The following is a 17,546-nucleotide window of genomic DNA, read 5'->3' on the forward strand; positions in this document are numbered from 1 at the left end:
AAGAAAAACTCCATTCAGATGCACTCTGTATGAGGGTTGGGCAGTATATAAACTTTTTGATTTTTTTTCAAACTGGATTTAAGATGAGACAGGCTGGCTATATCAATACAGTCTGATGCTGTGTATGACAAAGTGTTTCATCTTTAAAGCTGCCACTCAGTGTTTCTCTTCTCACTTTAAGTGAAGCCACAGACCTGCCCACAAATTCTCAATTTAGTGCTTATGTATTTTCTTTGAATGGGCACCTACTGTTAAATCTAATGAAGGAGAGGGGCTTATTTCATACCATGCTCCACCTAACATTATCTGACAAAAGTCTGGTTGTAGAGCTAATGGGCAGCAGTTCAGCCTCTTTTTTAGGTTTGTTGTTCTCTCTGATATCAGAGTACCACTGAAATGAAGAGAGTTGGAGAAAAGCAAAGACATGTTAAGGCTGACACCAGTTGACACCTATCAACTAGCTATGTCAGTGGTGTTTAAGCAATGATGTGACAAAGGCTTTATGTTGTTTTTCTACAGACAAACGGGTCATAAGAAGAAACTCAACACTTTCATCAGTTTTCCTGAGCAGCTGGACATGGGGCCTTTCTTTGAAGGAAAACACAGTACTGAATCTTTAGCACCTTCCACATTCTGCTTTACTACATCTGTGTTTTGCTTGTCATCTGCACGGTTACCCATTTGTTTTGTGTTCTTTGCATTTTGTTTTTGGGTGGAGCTTTAATATAATCAGCTGGAGAGCTGCTATATCTCTAGCTGAGCTATAACTTCCCTCCTATCAGCACGAGAGCTTATAACCTTGTATATATAGGACTATACACACACGCATATACGTACAGTGGGGCAAAAAAGTATTTAGTCAGTCAAAATCACATTGTCTGATTTTTAAAGAACTTATTTGCAAATGGTGGAAAATAAGTATTTGGTCAATAACAAAAGTTCACCTGAAATACTTTGTTATGTACCCTTCGTTGGCAATGACAGAGGTCAAACGTTTTCTGTAAGTCTTCACAAGGTTTTCACACACTGTTGCTGGTATTTTGGCCCATTCCTCCTCTAGAGCAGTGATGTTTTGGGGCTGTTGCTGGGCAACACAGACTTTCAACTCCCTCCCCAGATTTTCTATGGGGTTGAGATCTGGAGACTGGCTTGGCCACTCCAGGCCCTTGAAATGCTTCTTACGAAGCCACTCCTTCGTTGTCCAGGCGGTGTGTTTGGAATTATTGTCATGCTGAAAGACCCAGCCACGTTTCATCTTCAATGCCCTTGCTGATGGAAGGAGGTTTTCACTAAAATCCCATGATACATGGCCCCATTCATTCTTTCCTTAACACAGATCAGTCGTCCTGGTGCCCATGCAGAAAAACAGACCCAAAGCATGATGTTTCCACCCCCATGCTTCACAGTAGGTTTGGTGTTCTATGGATGCAACTCGGCATTCTTTCTCCTCCAAACACGACGAGTTGAGTTTTTACCAAAATGTTCTCTTTTGGTTTCATCTGACCATATGACATTCTCGCAATCCTCTTCTGGATCATCCAGATGCTCTCTAGCAAACTTCAGACGGGCCTGGACATGTACTGGCTTAAGCAGCAGGACATGTCTGCAGGATTTGAGTCTCTGGTGGCGTAGTGTGTTGCTGACGGTAGCCTTTGTTACTTTGGTCCCAGCTCTCTGCAGGTCATTCACTAGGTCCCCCCGAGTGGTTCTGGGGTTTTTGTTCACCGTTCTTGTGATCATTTTGACCCCACGCAGTGAGATCTTGCGTGGAGCCCCAGATCGAGGGAGATTATCGGTGGTCTTGTATGTCTTCCATTTTCTAATAATTGCCCCTACAGTTGACTTCTTCACACCAAGCTGCTTACCTATTGCAGATTCAGTCTTCCCAGCCTGGTGCAGGTCTACAATTTTATTTCTTGTGTCCTTTGACAGCTCTTTGGTCTTGGCCATAGTGGAGTTAGGAGTGGGACTGTTTGAGCTTGTGGACAGGTGTCTTTTATACTGATAACAAGTATAAACCGGTGCCATTAACACAGGTAACAAGTGGAGGACAGAGGAGCCTCTTAAAGAAGAAGTTACAGGTCTGTGAGAGCCAGAAATCTTGCTTGTTTGTCGGTGACCAAATACTTATTTTACCGAGGAAATTACCAATTAATTCATTAAAAAAACCTACAATGTGATTTTCTGGATTTTATTTCTCATTTTGTCTCTCATAGTTTAGGTATACCTATGATGAAAATGACAGGCCTCTCTCATCTTTTTAGGTGGGAGAACTTGCACAATTGGTGGCTGACTAAATACTTTTTTGCCCCACTGTATATTACTGCTCAAAAAAATTGAAGTAACGCTTTTTAATCGGAGTATAGCATCAAGTCAGTTAAACGTCTTGGGTATTGATCTGTTCAGTTAAGTAGTTGTTGATCAGTTTCAATTACTTTGGTATTAATGAAATTAACAACAGCTGGATTATGATACAACTCCCAAAACAGGAGGGATTTTACAGGTGGAGGCCACTGACAGTTTTTCCCTCTACATCTATTCACACTGTTTTTCACTAGTTTTGCATTTGGCAAGGGTCAGCGTCACTACTGGTAGCATGACGATCCTACAGAGGTTGCACAGGTAGTCCAATTCCTCCAGGGTGGCACATCAATATGTGTCATGGCCAGAAGGCTTGCTGTACCTCAGCACAGTCTCAAGAGCATGGGTGAGATTCCAGGATACAGGCAGTTACTCCAGATGAGCTGGGCAGGGCCATAGAAGGTCCTAATTCCCTCCACAGTACCGATACCTGCTCCTTTGTGCAAGGTGAAACAGGATGAGCACTGCTAGAGCCCTACAAAATGACCTCCAGCAGGCCACTGGTGGGAATGTCTCTAACCAAACAATCAGAAACAGATATCACGAAGATGGCCTGAGGGCCTGACATCCTTTTGTGGGCCCTGTGCTCACTGCCCGACACTGCACCACAGAACACCTGGGATTCAAACTACTGAGTACAATTTTGAGTTGCTGCATTGACATTTAGGCAAAATGGACTAGCCTGTTGCATCTTTTTTTTTTTTTTTTTTAGATTTTCAGGGTGGCTTTGAATTTAGCCCTCTGCAGGTTGTCCATTTTCATTTCTATCAAACAATGTGACATATATATATATATATATGTCACATTGTATATAGTATATATATATATATATATATATATATATATATATATATACATACATACTTTTTTTGCTTCACTACCTGGAATTAAAATGGATTGTTTGAGAGTTTGCACCATTTCATTTACAGAACATGCCTACAGCTTTGAAGATGTTTTTTTATTTTTTCATTACAACAAATAGGACAAAATAACAGAAATCTTCAGCGTGCATAACTGTCTAGAGCAAAACGTCTCCAGCTCCTTCATGTTGGATGGTTTTCGCTTGTGAACAGCAATCTTCAAGTCTAACCACAGATTCTCAATTGGATTGATGTCTAGACTTTGACTAGGCCATTCCAACACACATTTCCAACAATATTTAAATGTTTCCCCTTAAACCACTCGAGTGTTGCTTTAGCAGTATGCTTCAGGTCACTGTCCTGCTGGAAGGTGAACCTCCATCCCAGTCTCAAATCACAGGCACTGACACTGGTTTTGCTCAAGAATTTACTTGTATTTAGCACCATCCATCTTTTCTTTGACTGACCAGTTTCCCTGTCCCTGCTACTGAAAAACACCCCCACAGCATGATGCTGCCACCACCATGTTTCACTGTGGGGATGATGTTCTTGGGATGATGAGATGTATTGGGTTTGCGCCAGACATAGTGTTTTCCTTGGTGGCCGAAAAGTTCAATTTCAGTCTCATCTGACCAGAGCACCCTCCATATATTGGGGGACTCACCCACGTGCTTTTTAACAAACTCAAAACGTGCCTTCTTGTTTTTAACAGTAAGTAATGGCTTTTTTCTGGTCACTCTTCGATAAAGCCCAGCTCTATGGAGTGTACGGCTTATTGTGGTGCTATGGACAAATACTCCTGTCTCTGCTGTGGAGCTCTGCAACTCCTTCAGGGTTACCTTTTGTCTCTGTGCTGCCTCTCTGATTAATGCCCTCCTTGTCTGGTCTGCAAGTTTTGGTGGATGTGTTAGCAGCCACCACCATGTTTCAGGGTGGCACATCAATTATTGTGGTACCATGTTCTTTCCATTCGAAGATGATGGATTTGATGGTGCTCCGGGGTATCATCAAAGATTTGGATATTTTTTTTATAACCCAACCCTGACTTGTACTTCTTAACAACCTTGTCCCTGACATGTTGGAAGAGCTCCTTGGTCTTGATGCTGTGATGCCTCTTGCTTAGTGGTGTTGCAGCCTCTGGGAAAAGGTGTGTTTATACAGACAGATCATCATACTGACTTAATCTCCCTAATTATGTGGCTTTTGAAGATAATTGGTTGCACCAGTATTTTTAAGGGGCTTCATAGCAAAGGGGGTGGATACATATGCACATGCCAATTTTCAGTTTTTTATTTTTCTAAATTCTTTTTTTATATGTATATATTTTTTTAGCAATGGGGGGTCTAGCAGCATAGCAGGTAAGCCTATGGTTGCTCAGGGAGGCGTCATGAGTCCAAACACCAAGTTTGGCATCGATACATCAATGCATCGCAGAGATATGGCCTCACTTCCTGATTGCCGTGTTGGCATTGAGTTTGATTGGCTGCTACGGGCAAACGTAAGCGAAATTTAAAAAATGCGCGTGATAACTTTTGTGAGGCTTGGTCTGAAGATTCTATGTGTCAGGTCCCGTGGAAATCAGACAAGTGTGACCTGAAATGCTTTTTGAAGATTTTTGATCAAATTCAAAATGGCGGACAATCCAATATAGCACAAATGACGTCATACGATGCAGTGACCTCATCTACACCCAGGGACTCCAGCGGTAGTTCATTTGTGAAATTTGGATGAACGGGTCCAAACGGCTTTTTGAAGGTTTTAGCTAAAATTCAAAATGTCGGAAAATCTAGTCCGGCAGGAGTCGTCATGATCCAAGGATTCCAACGGTACCTCATTTGTGAAATTTGGACCAATGGGTCCAAAGTTATACTGCTGAATGCACTTCAAAATTTGACGTGATGGTGACGCTAGAGAGTTAACTGTTCGGGCATGAAAGTCATTGAAGTTGACCATGGCACTGTCCTGAATACATGTGGCAAATTTCAAAACTTTTTACCATAGCGTTATAGACACTGCCATAGATTCAATTGAAACGGAAACAAATCAATCATAGGTAATTTGGAAAAGCTTCTAACACAATGGATGCCTTCGCAGCTTCACTGCTAGACCCCAAATTACAGGTTGGAATGTAACACTGTCGCCTCACAGCAGAGGATTCCAGGATTAATTCCTTGGAATTCGGGTACTCTGGCTTCCAATCCAATAACAATCACCATCCAATAACATGCATAGCTATAGCTCAGATTGACTCTAAATTGGAGGAAGCGGGTACAGGAAATGAATGGATGGATGAACGAACGGACGGACATATACCTTTGTTTTTTTTTCTCTGCACATACCATATAATTTTTATTACAGTAACTTTCTGTGTCTATATACTTTCAATCAACTCCAGAAACATCTCGGCATCATGTATGTCACACTCTCATCATGTTCAGAGTTTGCTAAATTTGAAGTATTTTCATTTAAGAAATACAATTCTACTTCTTGTCCTACAGCCACAGACGATTTTATTGGATGACCTTTAAGCTTGAAATGCTAAACTGCTTTATGTGTTCTTGGGCTGATGCTTTTTTTCCAGATCAGAAGTGTGTTTATGAACTAAGTGCGGTGCTGATCCATCGAGGCATCAGTGCCTACTCAGGCCACTACATTGCTCATGTGAAGGATGCTTTAACTGGTGACTGGTACAAATTCAATGATGAGGAAATTGAGAAGATGGAAGGAAAGAAACTGCAGCTTGGAATTGAGGAGGACATTGGTGAGTATTATCAAAAGTAGATTTAGTAACTTTGGTCTTCTACCTTACCACCACCAGGGGGCAGAGTTTTACAGGATGAGGTGTACGTTTCCATTCCTGTTTAAGATTAATTTGGCTCCTTTCATTTCAACCACAAAGAAAAAATAGCTCAGAACAGCTAACAATAAGACAAACATTACTGCTGATGATTTGCATGCACAATAGCAATAACACAATAACACAGCCTAGACTTTTACATTACACAATTATCTCTGTTTATAGCACAAACATATTACACATTGGGGCCCTTTTCACTTATGGATTTTGCTTATAGGCACAAAAAAGATGTTCTTGTAAACCCGTCTGTTTTCCTCCTGAGTAATTCATATATGAATTATGAATTACAAATTACAGCAAAGCATTGATTCGAACAGTAAGTCAGCCGTGTGAAATCAACTGGGAAAGGTTATAGCTTCAACGTAAGCTGACTCCAGAAGCTTCCTCTATTGGCCCTAGGGCACATTACACACTACAGTGGCTCACAACAAATCTCATGACACAAAGTCATGATCTAGAAAAATCTGGTCTGCCCCTTAAGTTTTTCATTTGTAAATCTAAATGACATCATACATAAATTTTTTTTAATAATGTTATTGCGTGTTCCAACTTTGTTGATATCTGTAGTTGAAGTTTTGATGTTTTTAACATTTTTTTCTACAGAGAGCATTTTTAAATGGACACCTAGTAAGTACATTACATAAGGTGTCTATGTAGGATACTTGGCATGTTATAAACTTCTTGTCCACATCTTGAAATGCAGTCCAGAGGTTGAGACTGTGTTTCAGTTGGTTCTTTTTTTGTCAACGTAATGTTACTTGGTAAAATTAGACGAATCCTACCTTTTATGCACATTGATTACATGTCTGTATATTTACACATTCTCTTAAAGTTGTTCTTTCTACTTGGTTTTCTTGCTCCCTAGCTGAGACAGTGAAATCCCAGTCACGAAAACCAAAGTGCAGTAAAGGCTACCACTGCTCTAGAAATGCATACATGCTGGTTTATAAAGTCCAGGAAGAGGAGAGCTCAGATCCCTCCAGTAACAATGTTCAGGTGCCAGGTGAGTTGTACATGCTGTGGGTTAGGTGCCTCTAAAATCAAAGATGGCAGCCAGAGAAAGGGGTAGTGATGGTCTCTGGTCTTTTTACTCAATTAAAAACAGGCATTAGCAGAAAACAGTCGTTGCACTTCTGATGTCTGTCTTTTCTCTGTCTGTGTTGGTTGCTAGCCTTCCTCCAGAGGTTGGTAGATCAGGATAACCTTAAATTTGAAGAGTGGTGCACAGAGATGGCTGACATGAGGAAACAGAGCGTGGATAAGGGCAAGGCAAAGCATGAAGAGGTGAAAGAGCTCTACGAGCTTTTACCTGCGAGAGATGGTTGGTAAACATTCTTTAACAACTCAATGCCTGCTTAACAGAAAGTGAATACTTTTGTTCTTCTTTTGAGTTCAGGATTCTAATGTGCAAATGGTGTGATAAAGGGACAGTCAAGGTAACAGGGGGTGGATACTTTAATATTCCATGGAATATTTGTATTAAAGACAATTTGTGAAATATTGTACCCTGATACAGTGTAATATATTTCTATAAAAAAGTCATCACACATTATAACATACAGTTATACAGTCATTTGAAGAAAAAAAACAAAGTTGAATATTTATCAATTCTGAGGTTTTCAAATAAATATCAGAACATAATTAAATTAATCTGGTCTCAAGATTGGGTAAATACAATCTCTGATTTATAGAACAACACATGACATGTTATACTATGTAGTTAACTAGCTAAAAAAAACTATGCCAAAATACAAAAACCATCTCAACTGCTTCCATAGGAATTTAAGGAGGTAAGTAGCAGCTGATAATATCAATGTCGGTAACTGATGATAAGATGGTGAGACCACCTCTGTAAAGGAGTTTTTTTCAGTTTGCTGATGTAAATATAAATGTACTTTTAGATGAGACAACAGTGTCATCATACTACTGGGTATTAAAAGCCATCCTAAATAAGTAGTATTTTAGCCTAGATTTAAAGAGGCCTAGGTCAGAAATAAGACTCATCTCGGCTCGGTCACCCCAGTGTTTGTATTTTGACCTCGACACTTCCAGAAAAAGTTGATTTGTTGACCTCAGAGCTCTGCCAGGGTTACGGACTGTTAAAAGCTCTGATAATTACGAAGGGGCCAGGCCGTTAAGAGCTTTAAAAACAAACATTAAAAGTTTAAAATCAATTCCATAAAGGACAGGAAGCCAATGAAGGTAGTTAAGAACAGGAGTTGGTGTGGAGCATTCAGGTGTGTGAACACAATGATAATACAGATGCAGCTACTTTGAGATCTCTGCCTTTTTATTTATCAGCAGGCCACATTCTTCCAGCTACTTCCAGGCCAAGCCCATGGCTGTATCGTAAGCCACCATCGGACCTGGGCATATCATGCCCTGGTTAGAAAATGCCTCCATTCAACATCTGTATAGTTAGCTTGAAAGATTTATTTGTCCACTTGGTTGAGCATTTATTATTAAACCTCAAACTGTTAAATTTGACGTGTAACGTGATTATGTTGTGGAGGAAACACTCACAGTACACAGACAGGGCAGCGCAGGCTGGAAACAACAGCCTGTTAAAACTTTAGTCAAATAGGATGAAGCCTCAATAGCTACGTAAAATTTAAGAAAGGAATTAATTAGCATTATTTTTGCACACAAGACTGTCGAAGTAACAGTAAAAAGTTTTTAAACACGTAAGGCTTTGCCTTAAGCCCCGTCAAGTCCCACCCAAATGTCAAGTCCATTGAGCTCCAGGGAAAGTCAGCCGTGCAGCCAGAACTGAGAGGCCGGTCCCACTCCGGCCATGTACCAAAGGTGTCAAACAAAGTGGTAGGGACCCTATGCATGATATGTCCAGAGTCCAGCAAGCACCATGTTCGATGTCAGATTTGTTTTTAGTGAGCGTTCATTTAACATTCATAGTCATTCATTCATCATGGAGAAAAAAGAAAGAGTAAATAAGCTAAATATGAATGTAAATTTCATTTTCATCGGTCATTTCAACATCCGGTGTTAGAAATATAAGATTATTGCAACAGCCCGAGCTAAAAGTTTGTTTCTATGTGTCATGCTCTGAACTGGAGGAAATGCACAACTCAGACAGGCAGATCTCCAAAATCAGTGTCAGTTTAATAAATCCAAGCTCTGGTATATGGGCAGGCAAGAGTAGATAAGGCAAAAGTACAAAATGGGCTTGAAATAAATGCTTCAACGACTGACAAAAAGACAAGACGAACAAGACAAAGGCTGGCGTATAAATATACTAAACAGAGGAGAAGACAATGATGCACAGGTGAAAAGAATTAGAATTACGACAGTAAGACTGTGACAGGAAGTGACTACCAAAATAAAGCATGAACAAAGAACACACACATAGACCGAGCTTGAAACTATGGTTGAGAGCTTCATGCGTGCTGCTAAGAAACTGAGAAAAAAGGCTCTGCTCCCATCCCTATACAGCAGATTATTATTTATGTTTATGGGATTTATAGGTTTTATTATGGAACACAAGTTTTGTTGTGTTTACATACAGGTGAAATGGAGATTTCACCATAGAAATTGTTCCGCTTCATCTTCTTCCCACAAAAATACCCAAACTTTGTAGGGATGTCTGGAGACCTCTCCTTTGCAGTCAGAGCTTGGATGACGAGTTGTTTTTATGGGAACTCTGATACTGGGAGATAACTTGTGAAAAAACCCTGTGGGGAAACTCTTAATCACCTCCATGTGACACGTCATTGATGATATTCTGAAGTCACACGGAGCCAAGCTTAAATACCTGCTTTTTGATGATGATGTTTGTTTCCCACATCATCATCATTTGAGGGCTTTTACAAAAGCTGAAAATCATGCATGTGCAAAGCAATCTATGTGATGTGCCAGTTTAGACTGAGACACGGGTTTGGAGTTTTACAGTCTAGAACTGAGGTAGAACCTTTTTTACCTTACTAAATAATGACAGACTGCTGGTCCTTTTTACCCTGCAAAGTTGCGTTGTCTTAAAATTTTACATCAGAGTTGGAAGTTGAAGATTGTCTCAAAGTGTGTTCAAGAGCAACTTTTTTCCTCGATGCTGCTGACAAGAGGAAACACAGAAGGTGGGTCCCGTCTGCTGTCGCTGCTTGTTTTTCATATAAGCTCCCTAATATGTCGTGGAGTTGTTCATCTGAGGTTGCACTTACCTCATTTTAAGACCTGCCAAGGACCAGATGATTTTTGGGATGTGCTGATATGTATAATCTTAGAATTAGAAGGGGGTTTGCATTTTTTCCCTACACCACTGTATTAATATGAAAGTACTAATGTACCAAGATTCGGTTGTTGAAACAGAAGATGCGTGGATTGCTATTTATGGTTTATACATTCCTCTGCTTTCCCTCTATAGGCGAGCAGTATGAGTTTGTCCCTCTTGAATGGCTGAAGAAATGGCTTGATGACTCCACTGCCACAAAAGAAATTGACTGCTCCCTCTTCCTTTGCTCTCATGGCAAACTGCATCCAGACAAGATAGCAGATGCCAAGAGGGTTTCCATGCAAGCAGCAGAGCTCCTCTATGAACGCTATGGTGGCGGGCCAAGACTAAATGGTTTGTCTGACAATCTGCTCTCTTCTCCAATCATAAACTTCAGTATTCGGTTTTTGTGCCTCCAGTCATACATCCAACTGAGTGATCTACTAAATTAACAGCTGAAAATGCTACATTTTGATGATGAGCTTGGGAGAGGCAGCTTTGTCATCTCAGTTTATATCAGCTGTGTTTGAGATAATATGGAAGTTTTGAAATGTTAAGAAAGCGCTTTCTTATCGTGAAGGTACAGATTTAATCATGCTGTGTGTCCACAAGCAAGTAATTTATTCAAAGACTTAGAAAAAAATGCCAGGGTAAATACTGAGAGAAAGAGATAGTTAAGCAACAGCTGCACCACACTGATGATGATAGGTATGTTACCTTAATCAATCAAAGTCATTACCTCACTGGTTTACTGGAACATGGAAATATTTCTGAATATAATTCTGGCAGTTTTCTACATTTATTACACTCCATCCTATGTATTTGTTCAGGCTTCTCTTTGTGTAGAGAGTGCATTAGTCAGCGATGCAGAGTGCTCCGGCTGAAAAACCAGCTCACTGAAGACTTCAAGGAAGTCTCCAATCTGGTGAAACGCTCACTCAGGTAAACACACTCAAATTACGAGGTGGACAGATGGATTGCTAAGTGATCCAGTTATTAAATCACTTTATATTTTGATTATTACAAATGTATGTGCATGTTTTAGCTGTGAGGGCTACTGGGTGGGCAAAGCCTCTCTGCGTAGCTGGAGACAGTTGGCTTTGGAACAGCTGGAGGAGGATGAGCATGAGACCAAACACAGCAACAGTCAGACCAATGGACAGGGACCACACACCAACAACAGCAAGGGTAAGTGGAATGTGGGCACGGGTTTTTTTCCTGCTTCAAACTTATTCCACAGTTTTAAAAGCTCCGAAACTATTCCATCATAGTGTTCGACAGTCTCTTTGACTTATCAGACACAGAGTTAAGGAATCAGCCGCACTGTACACAACACAGACTACCAACTCGGTGTTGCCTAAAAGAGGTGAACATCCAAAATGTCCACCCATTAAAAGAAAAATAAAGTTGGGTGTTTTTCGGGATACTGAAAAAAGACAGAAAGCTTTGTCTTGAGGGAGTTGGGTCATCTGACATGAAAGATGTACCTGTGGAGAGAGGTCACACTGTCTTAAAATTAACCCACAACAGTTAGAAAACAGTTAAAGAGCCATCGTTATCTAGCTCGAGTTACCCAAGAGCTAGTTACCATAGTTACCCTCCTAATTCACCCTCACAGGGCAGTACTTGTTTTCTTCTTTTAAATCTTCTACCATGGTGTACATCTCACAGCATGTTGTTAGAAATTGGCTGCTGTCTCTCATTTTACAGAGAAGAAGGTCTGTATGTGAGTGTAATGTAACCTGAGCTCTGACTCTCTCCTTGTTTCTATGTACCCATCAACATTGAAATACCTAAATCAAATCTTAGCTTGTAATGACGGAGAAATGTCTTCTTCTGTGAGTGGTTGGTGTTTCCTTTTTTTTTTCAGTTATAGCCTGTAATTTAAATATAATAGAATAGAAAAATACTTTATTCATCCCCCTGTGGGGGAAATTCAAATTAGTCGATTAGCTCCAAAAATGATAAATATTTACAATGATTTCATACTAGACAACGACAACAATAATAATCAGTGACGAAATAAAATGAATTTGAGAAGAACATGTCAGCAGTCACTATTAAAAAGCCTTATGGCTGTGGGGACAAAGGACCTCCTGAACCTCTCAGTCCTGCAGCCTCTCCCTGCAGCTGCTCCTCTGACCTGCCAGGATGCTGTGGAGAGGATGTCTATTATTATCCAAAACAGAATATAATTTCCTCCTGATCCATTGCTCCTTGCTCCAACACTGAGAGGGTCTCACCTTCTGCCTACAACAGAACTGGTTCTGTTCAGTTTTTGTCTGTAGTGCAACTCTCCCAGCAGACAACAGCATAGAACAGTACACTCTCAATGATAGTGTGATAAAACGTGCATATCATATCACTACAGACATTGAAGGACCTGAGACAGCTCTGGCCCCTCCTGTTCACTGCTTCTATGTTGGCAGACCACTCCAGTTTATTATCCAGCACCACCCCCAGGTATTTGCAGGTCTGAACAATCTCCCCTCCATCAATGCAGAGTGACTGGTATGGAGTTTTAGATCTCCTGAAGTCCACCACCAGCTCTTTGGTTTTGGTAGTGTTCAGGAGCAAAAAGTTATTATTGGTCCAGCCATAGAAGAACTCCACAAGGTCCCTGTACTCCTTCTCCTGTCTACCGTGCACATATGCCACAACGGCCGTATCATCAGAATACTTCTGCATGTGGCAGGACTCTGAGTTGTACCTGAAGTCTGATGTGTACAGGGGGAAAAGAAAAGGAGCCAAGACGGTACCCTGCGGAGCCCCAGTACTACATTCCAGTGTTCCAGAAACACATCTCCCCATCCTGACATACTGTGGTCTGGCAGTCAAATAGTCTATAATCCACGATGTCAGGGATGGGGCCACACCCACACCTAGAAGCTTGTCTTTCAGTATGGGAGGCTGTATGGTGTAGAGCCCTGCGCAGGACTGTTTTCTTCATCCTGCTCCCTCCCTCTCCCGCTAAATTTCTGACGATTACCACCCGCACCCGCAAAACTTTGAGGATTTATGCCCGCACAATAATAGAAATGCATTGATTTTGTGTCTTCTCCCGCAGGAGAAAAAAAGGCTATTAATAAAGAGATTCATGGATAATTGAAAAACTTCTCCAAATGTCAGACTTGCCTTTCTTTGTCATTGTGCTGTAAAGACCTTCTTTGAGCTTCCTTTCCACATCATTTATTGACATCCTGTTGCGAGGATACATCCCGACAGCGTTGCCAGGTTAGAACTGTAGTATTATTGTACCAGAGACATAAAATGATCGTATTTTGAGGGAAATTGTCGTACACCCGTCATAACCAAAATAACAAGTCTATTGATGCGCTATAGTCACTCTTGAGTTGAATAGCGTCTAACTGGCACTCACGGCTTTGCATCAGCAGTTGCGTTAGGCTAAATGTCCCCGTAAACAATGACGAGTGGGAACTAATGAGCCAAATCATGAGGCCTAGAGGCTACCTACTGTTAGGAACTTCTGAGGCAAACGCATGCACGTCACTAGCTCACATAGAAAAGCACGATTGGTTTGAAACTTGTCACATGGAAATGGAAATGCCTTCAGGGTTCACAAAAAAATCCGCCAGACAGCTATGACAGGCTGATTACAACCGATTACAACCATACATATATGTGGCCTTTTTTGGGATTAGTGATCGTACATCGTACACAGGACGAAATTATCATACAAATACGATAATTATCGTACACGTGACCTGGCAACAATGCATCCCGATCCCGCAGTGTTTTGTTTTTTTTTAGCCGCCCGCAGCAAAGTTCATACAGCCCGCTCCGCAAGATTTGAGTTGCGTCCCGCAGGACCGGGCGAGACCCAATCCTAATGCAGCCCTCTAATATGGTGTTGAAGGCACTGGAGAAGTCAAAGAACATGATTCTCACATATGAACCAGGCACATCCAGATAAGCATATGCCCGATGCAGCATGTATAGAATCGCTTCTTCCACTCCTGTGTTTCTGGTAGGCAAAGTGGAGGGGGTCAAGATCCTCAGCAACCTGCAATCTCATGCGACGAACAAGGAGTCTCTCCGAGGTCTTTGTGATATGAGATGTCAAAGCCACCGGTCTGTAGTCATTCAGTTCCACCGGTTTCCCTAATTTGGGCACCGGTATGAGACAAGAGGAGCAGCTGGGCTCAGGAGGCCTGGTGGTGGAAGCTGCCTTGTAAGCCTCCTTCACGTTAGCAAAAAACAGATCTAATGTCCTTTCTCCACGTGTTGGACAGTCCACATACTGTACAAAGCCAGTCAGGCAGGAGGATAGAGAGAAGTGGTTGAAATCCCCTGTGATTGCAATGAATGCCTCAGGATGCTGGGTCTGTATCCTGGCAACAGCGTCATGGATGACGTCACACGCCGTTGTCGGTGCCGCCCTTGGTGCAATGTAAACAACGATGACGACTGTATCTGGGAACTCTCTGGGCGCATAGAACGCACAGAAATCAACTGACAGCAGTTCAATGTCTGGACAGCATATTCTCTCCTTAACGGTCACATTGCGTGGGTTAATCCATCTTCGATTAAAAAACAGGATAATACCCCCGTCTTTCCGCTTACCGCTCGTACTCCGGTCACGATCCGCTCGTATGGCTGTGAAGCCGGGTATGTCCACACATGAGTCTGGTGTGTTGTCATTCAGCCAGGACTCAGACAGACAGATCAAAGTGCTCTCCTTATACAGCCGTCGGTTCCGCACAAGCGCCTCTAGCTCATCACACTTTGTTGGTCGCAAGTTCGCATTTCCTATAATCACAGAGGGCAGAAAAGGCTTGTATGCCCACCTCCTGTTGTCCCTCTTTGCCTTTCGTTTTGCTCCAGCTCTGCATCCACGGTACAGCTTTTTAGCTCGGTCGGAATTGGATGTTTAATTCCGCGTCCAATCCTTGACAGAGCCAACAGTTCTTCTCTTGTGTACACTGTCTGGTACTGGTAGCAGTGCACGTTGTCAAAAAATAAAACTAAATGGAAGTAAAAAGCAGATCACTAAAAATCACTAAAAAAGTTTAGATAAAAACTAAGAATTACATATAATTATATAAAGGACAAACAAAATTGAGAACTACACAGACTGACTGGCGTTAAGGCTGGCGCATAGCAACCGAGAATAGATTATATATAAATAGATTTTTTAAAAAGGTTCATTCTTTTATTTTCTTTTATATGTTGGATGTACACAAAGCCACGATAAACTTGGTTGGGGGGCTCAAATAAAATGAGCATTGTGTTTTATGTCCCACCTTACCTTTCACATGGTTTCATGTGGGGTTGCTGTTGAAAAGTCTGGTAACAGAGAAAGAGATAATCGGTGAAAAACAAATGCCAGTTGGTACATTACCAACATAGTTTTCTAAAAGGAAAATGACACATCTGCTTATTCACTGTATGTCCCACTGAATCAGTCCACTCTGTGTGAGTGTCTTTGTACGTTATTTTAGGAGAGAATTTAACCTATTTCTTTGTGTCAATGTTCTTGGTGATGTGTTTGATTGCAGAGTCCAGTTCAGAGCTTTCAGGGGGTACCGAGGACGAGATGAAGACCTTCAATGAAGACGCTGTCTGCACACACGGTAATTGCTGCCATGTGCATCTCGAATAATGTTTGCAATACTTTCTCACAATGACACAGTAACGATAGAAATGTTAAATTGTTTCTGCTGTAGGATGTCTGAGTATTTTGGAGACTGAAAGGAAGCTGGTATCTACCGAAGTTTGGACCAAGCTGAGAAAATATTTCCCAAGAGCCCCAGAATTCTCCCAAAACCAAGAACCCTGTCGACAGTGCTTGGTGAGTGTACGTTGACCCACATTTGAGGTTCAATTGCATCTATCTTTAACGTTTTTCAAAATTGGCAGTAGAGTCAAACAATAGCGATTGTATTTGACTTTGTTATAATACTTACCCATTTAGAATGTAACTTTTTCAACTTGTAATAGTTATGTTTATGTTTATGAATTTGGCTGACACTTTAATTCAAAGCAACTTACAGTGGTAGGCGGGTAGGGTAAGGGGGTTTTGCCTAAGGATCCCTTAGGTACCTTTGTTGCAGGGGATATGAACCCAGGTCACCTACATGAAACTATCCAGTCCCCTTTTAAGTTAAATGGATTGTGACCAGTCAGCACATGGACAAAAACTCACACTGTTGCAACATTAAAGCCTTTTCTGACACTTTTAGGTAATTTTTTTCGAATGAAACACCCAGTGAAAAATCTAAGCAAGATACTTAAGTCCAGTAGTTCCTGCTGCGGGTAAAGAGGAGGAAGAGCTTGGTTATAGGTGTGCGCGCTCCAACTGTTACAGGCGCACTCCAACTGTTACTTGCGCGCTCAAACTTTTACAGACGGAATCCAACTGTAACATGCGCGCTCGAGGTGTCACAGGCACACTCCAACTATTACATGCACGCTCCAACTGTTACAAGTGCACTCCAACTGTTACAGGCGCACTCCAACTGTTACAGGCGCGCTCCAACTGTTACAGGCGCGCTCCAACTGTTACAGACGGAATCCAACTTTTACATGCGCGCTCCAGCTGTTACAGGCACGGTCCAACTGTTACAGGCGCGCTCCAACTGTTATTTGCTCGCACTCTCCAACTGTTACAGGCGCGCTCCAACTGTTATTGGCTTGCGCGCTCCAACAGTTATTGGCTCGCACGCTCCAACAGTTATTGGCTCGCACGCTCCAACAGTTATTGGCTCGCATGCTCCAACTATTACAGGCGCGCTCCAACTATTACAGGCGCGCTCCAACTGTTATTGGCTCGCACGCTCCAACTGTTATTGGCTCACACGCTCAAACTGTTACAGGCGCGCTCCAACTGTTATTGGCTCGCGCGCTCCAACAGTTATTGGCTCGCGCGCTCCAACAGTTATTGGCTCGCACGCTCCAACTGTTACAGGCGCGCTCCAACTGTTACAGGCGCGCTCCAACTGTTATTGGCTCGCACGCTCCAACTGTTACAGGCGCGCTCCGACTGTTATTGGCGCGCTCCAACTGTTTTTGGCTCGCACTCTCCAACTGTTACAGACGCGCTCCAACTGTTTTTGGCTCGCACTCTCCAACTGTTACAGACACGCTCCAACTGTTTTTGGCTCGCACTCTCCAACTGTTACAGGCGCGCTCCAACTGTTACAGGCGCGCTCCAACTGTTATTGGCTCGCACGCTCCAACTGTTACAGGCGCGCTCCAACTGTTGCAGACGCGCTCCAACTGTTAC

General features: G+C 42.0%; 1 protein-coding gene across 3 annotated transcripts in view; it reads left to right on the plus strand.

Annotated features, from left to right (window-relative positions):
- Nucleotides 1–17,546, plus strand: part of usp48 (ubiquitin specific peptidase 48) — a 59,073-nt gene that overhangs the window by 11,621 nt on the left and 29,906 nt on the right. For 2 of the 3 annotated variants that reach the window (XM_072382961.1, XM_072382960.1), the window contains exons 9-18: nucleotides 520–605; nucleotides 5,803–5,982; nucleotides 6,682–6,705; nucleotides 6,944–7,081; nucleotides 7,250–7,399; nucleotides 10,454–10,654; nucleotides 11,131–11,242; nucleotides 11,346–11,488; nucleotides 15,820–15,894; nucleotides 15,988–16,112. In XM_072382961.1, coding sequence (XP_072239062.1) covers nucleotides 520–605; nucleotides 5,803–5,982; nucleotides 6,682–6,705; nucleotides 6,944–7,081; nucleotides 7,250–7,399; nucleotides 10,454–10,654; nucleotides 11,131–11,242; nucleotides 11,346–11,488; nucleotides 15,820–15,894; nucleotides 15,988–16,112 — 1,234 coding nt within the window. The remainder of the gene's footprint in view (nucleotides 1–519; nucleotides 606–5,802; nucleotides 5,983–6,681; nucleotides 6,706–6,943; nucleotides 7,082–7,249; nucleotides 7,400–10,453; nucleotides 10,655–11,130; nucleotides 11,243–11,345; nucleotides 11,489–15,819; nucleotides 15,895–15,987; nucleotides 16,113–17,546) is intronic. The other variant, XM_072382962.1, reaches the window with a different exon arrangement.

The sequence above is a fragment of the Leuresthes tenuis genome, unplaced genomic scaffold (assembly GCF_036924035.1).
Source record: "Leuresthes tenuis unplaced genomic scaffold, fLeuTen1.0.hap1 SCAF_3, whole genome shotgun sequence".
Taxonomy (NCBI): Eukaryota; Metazoa; Chordata; class Actinopteri; order Atheriniformes; family Atherinopsidae; genus Leuresthes; species Leuresthes tenuis.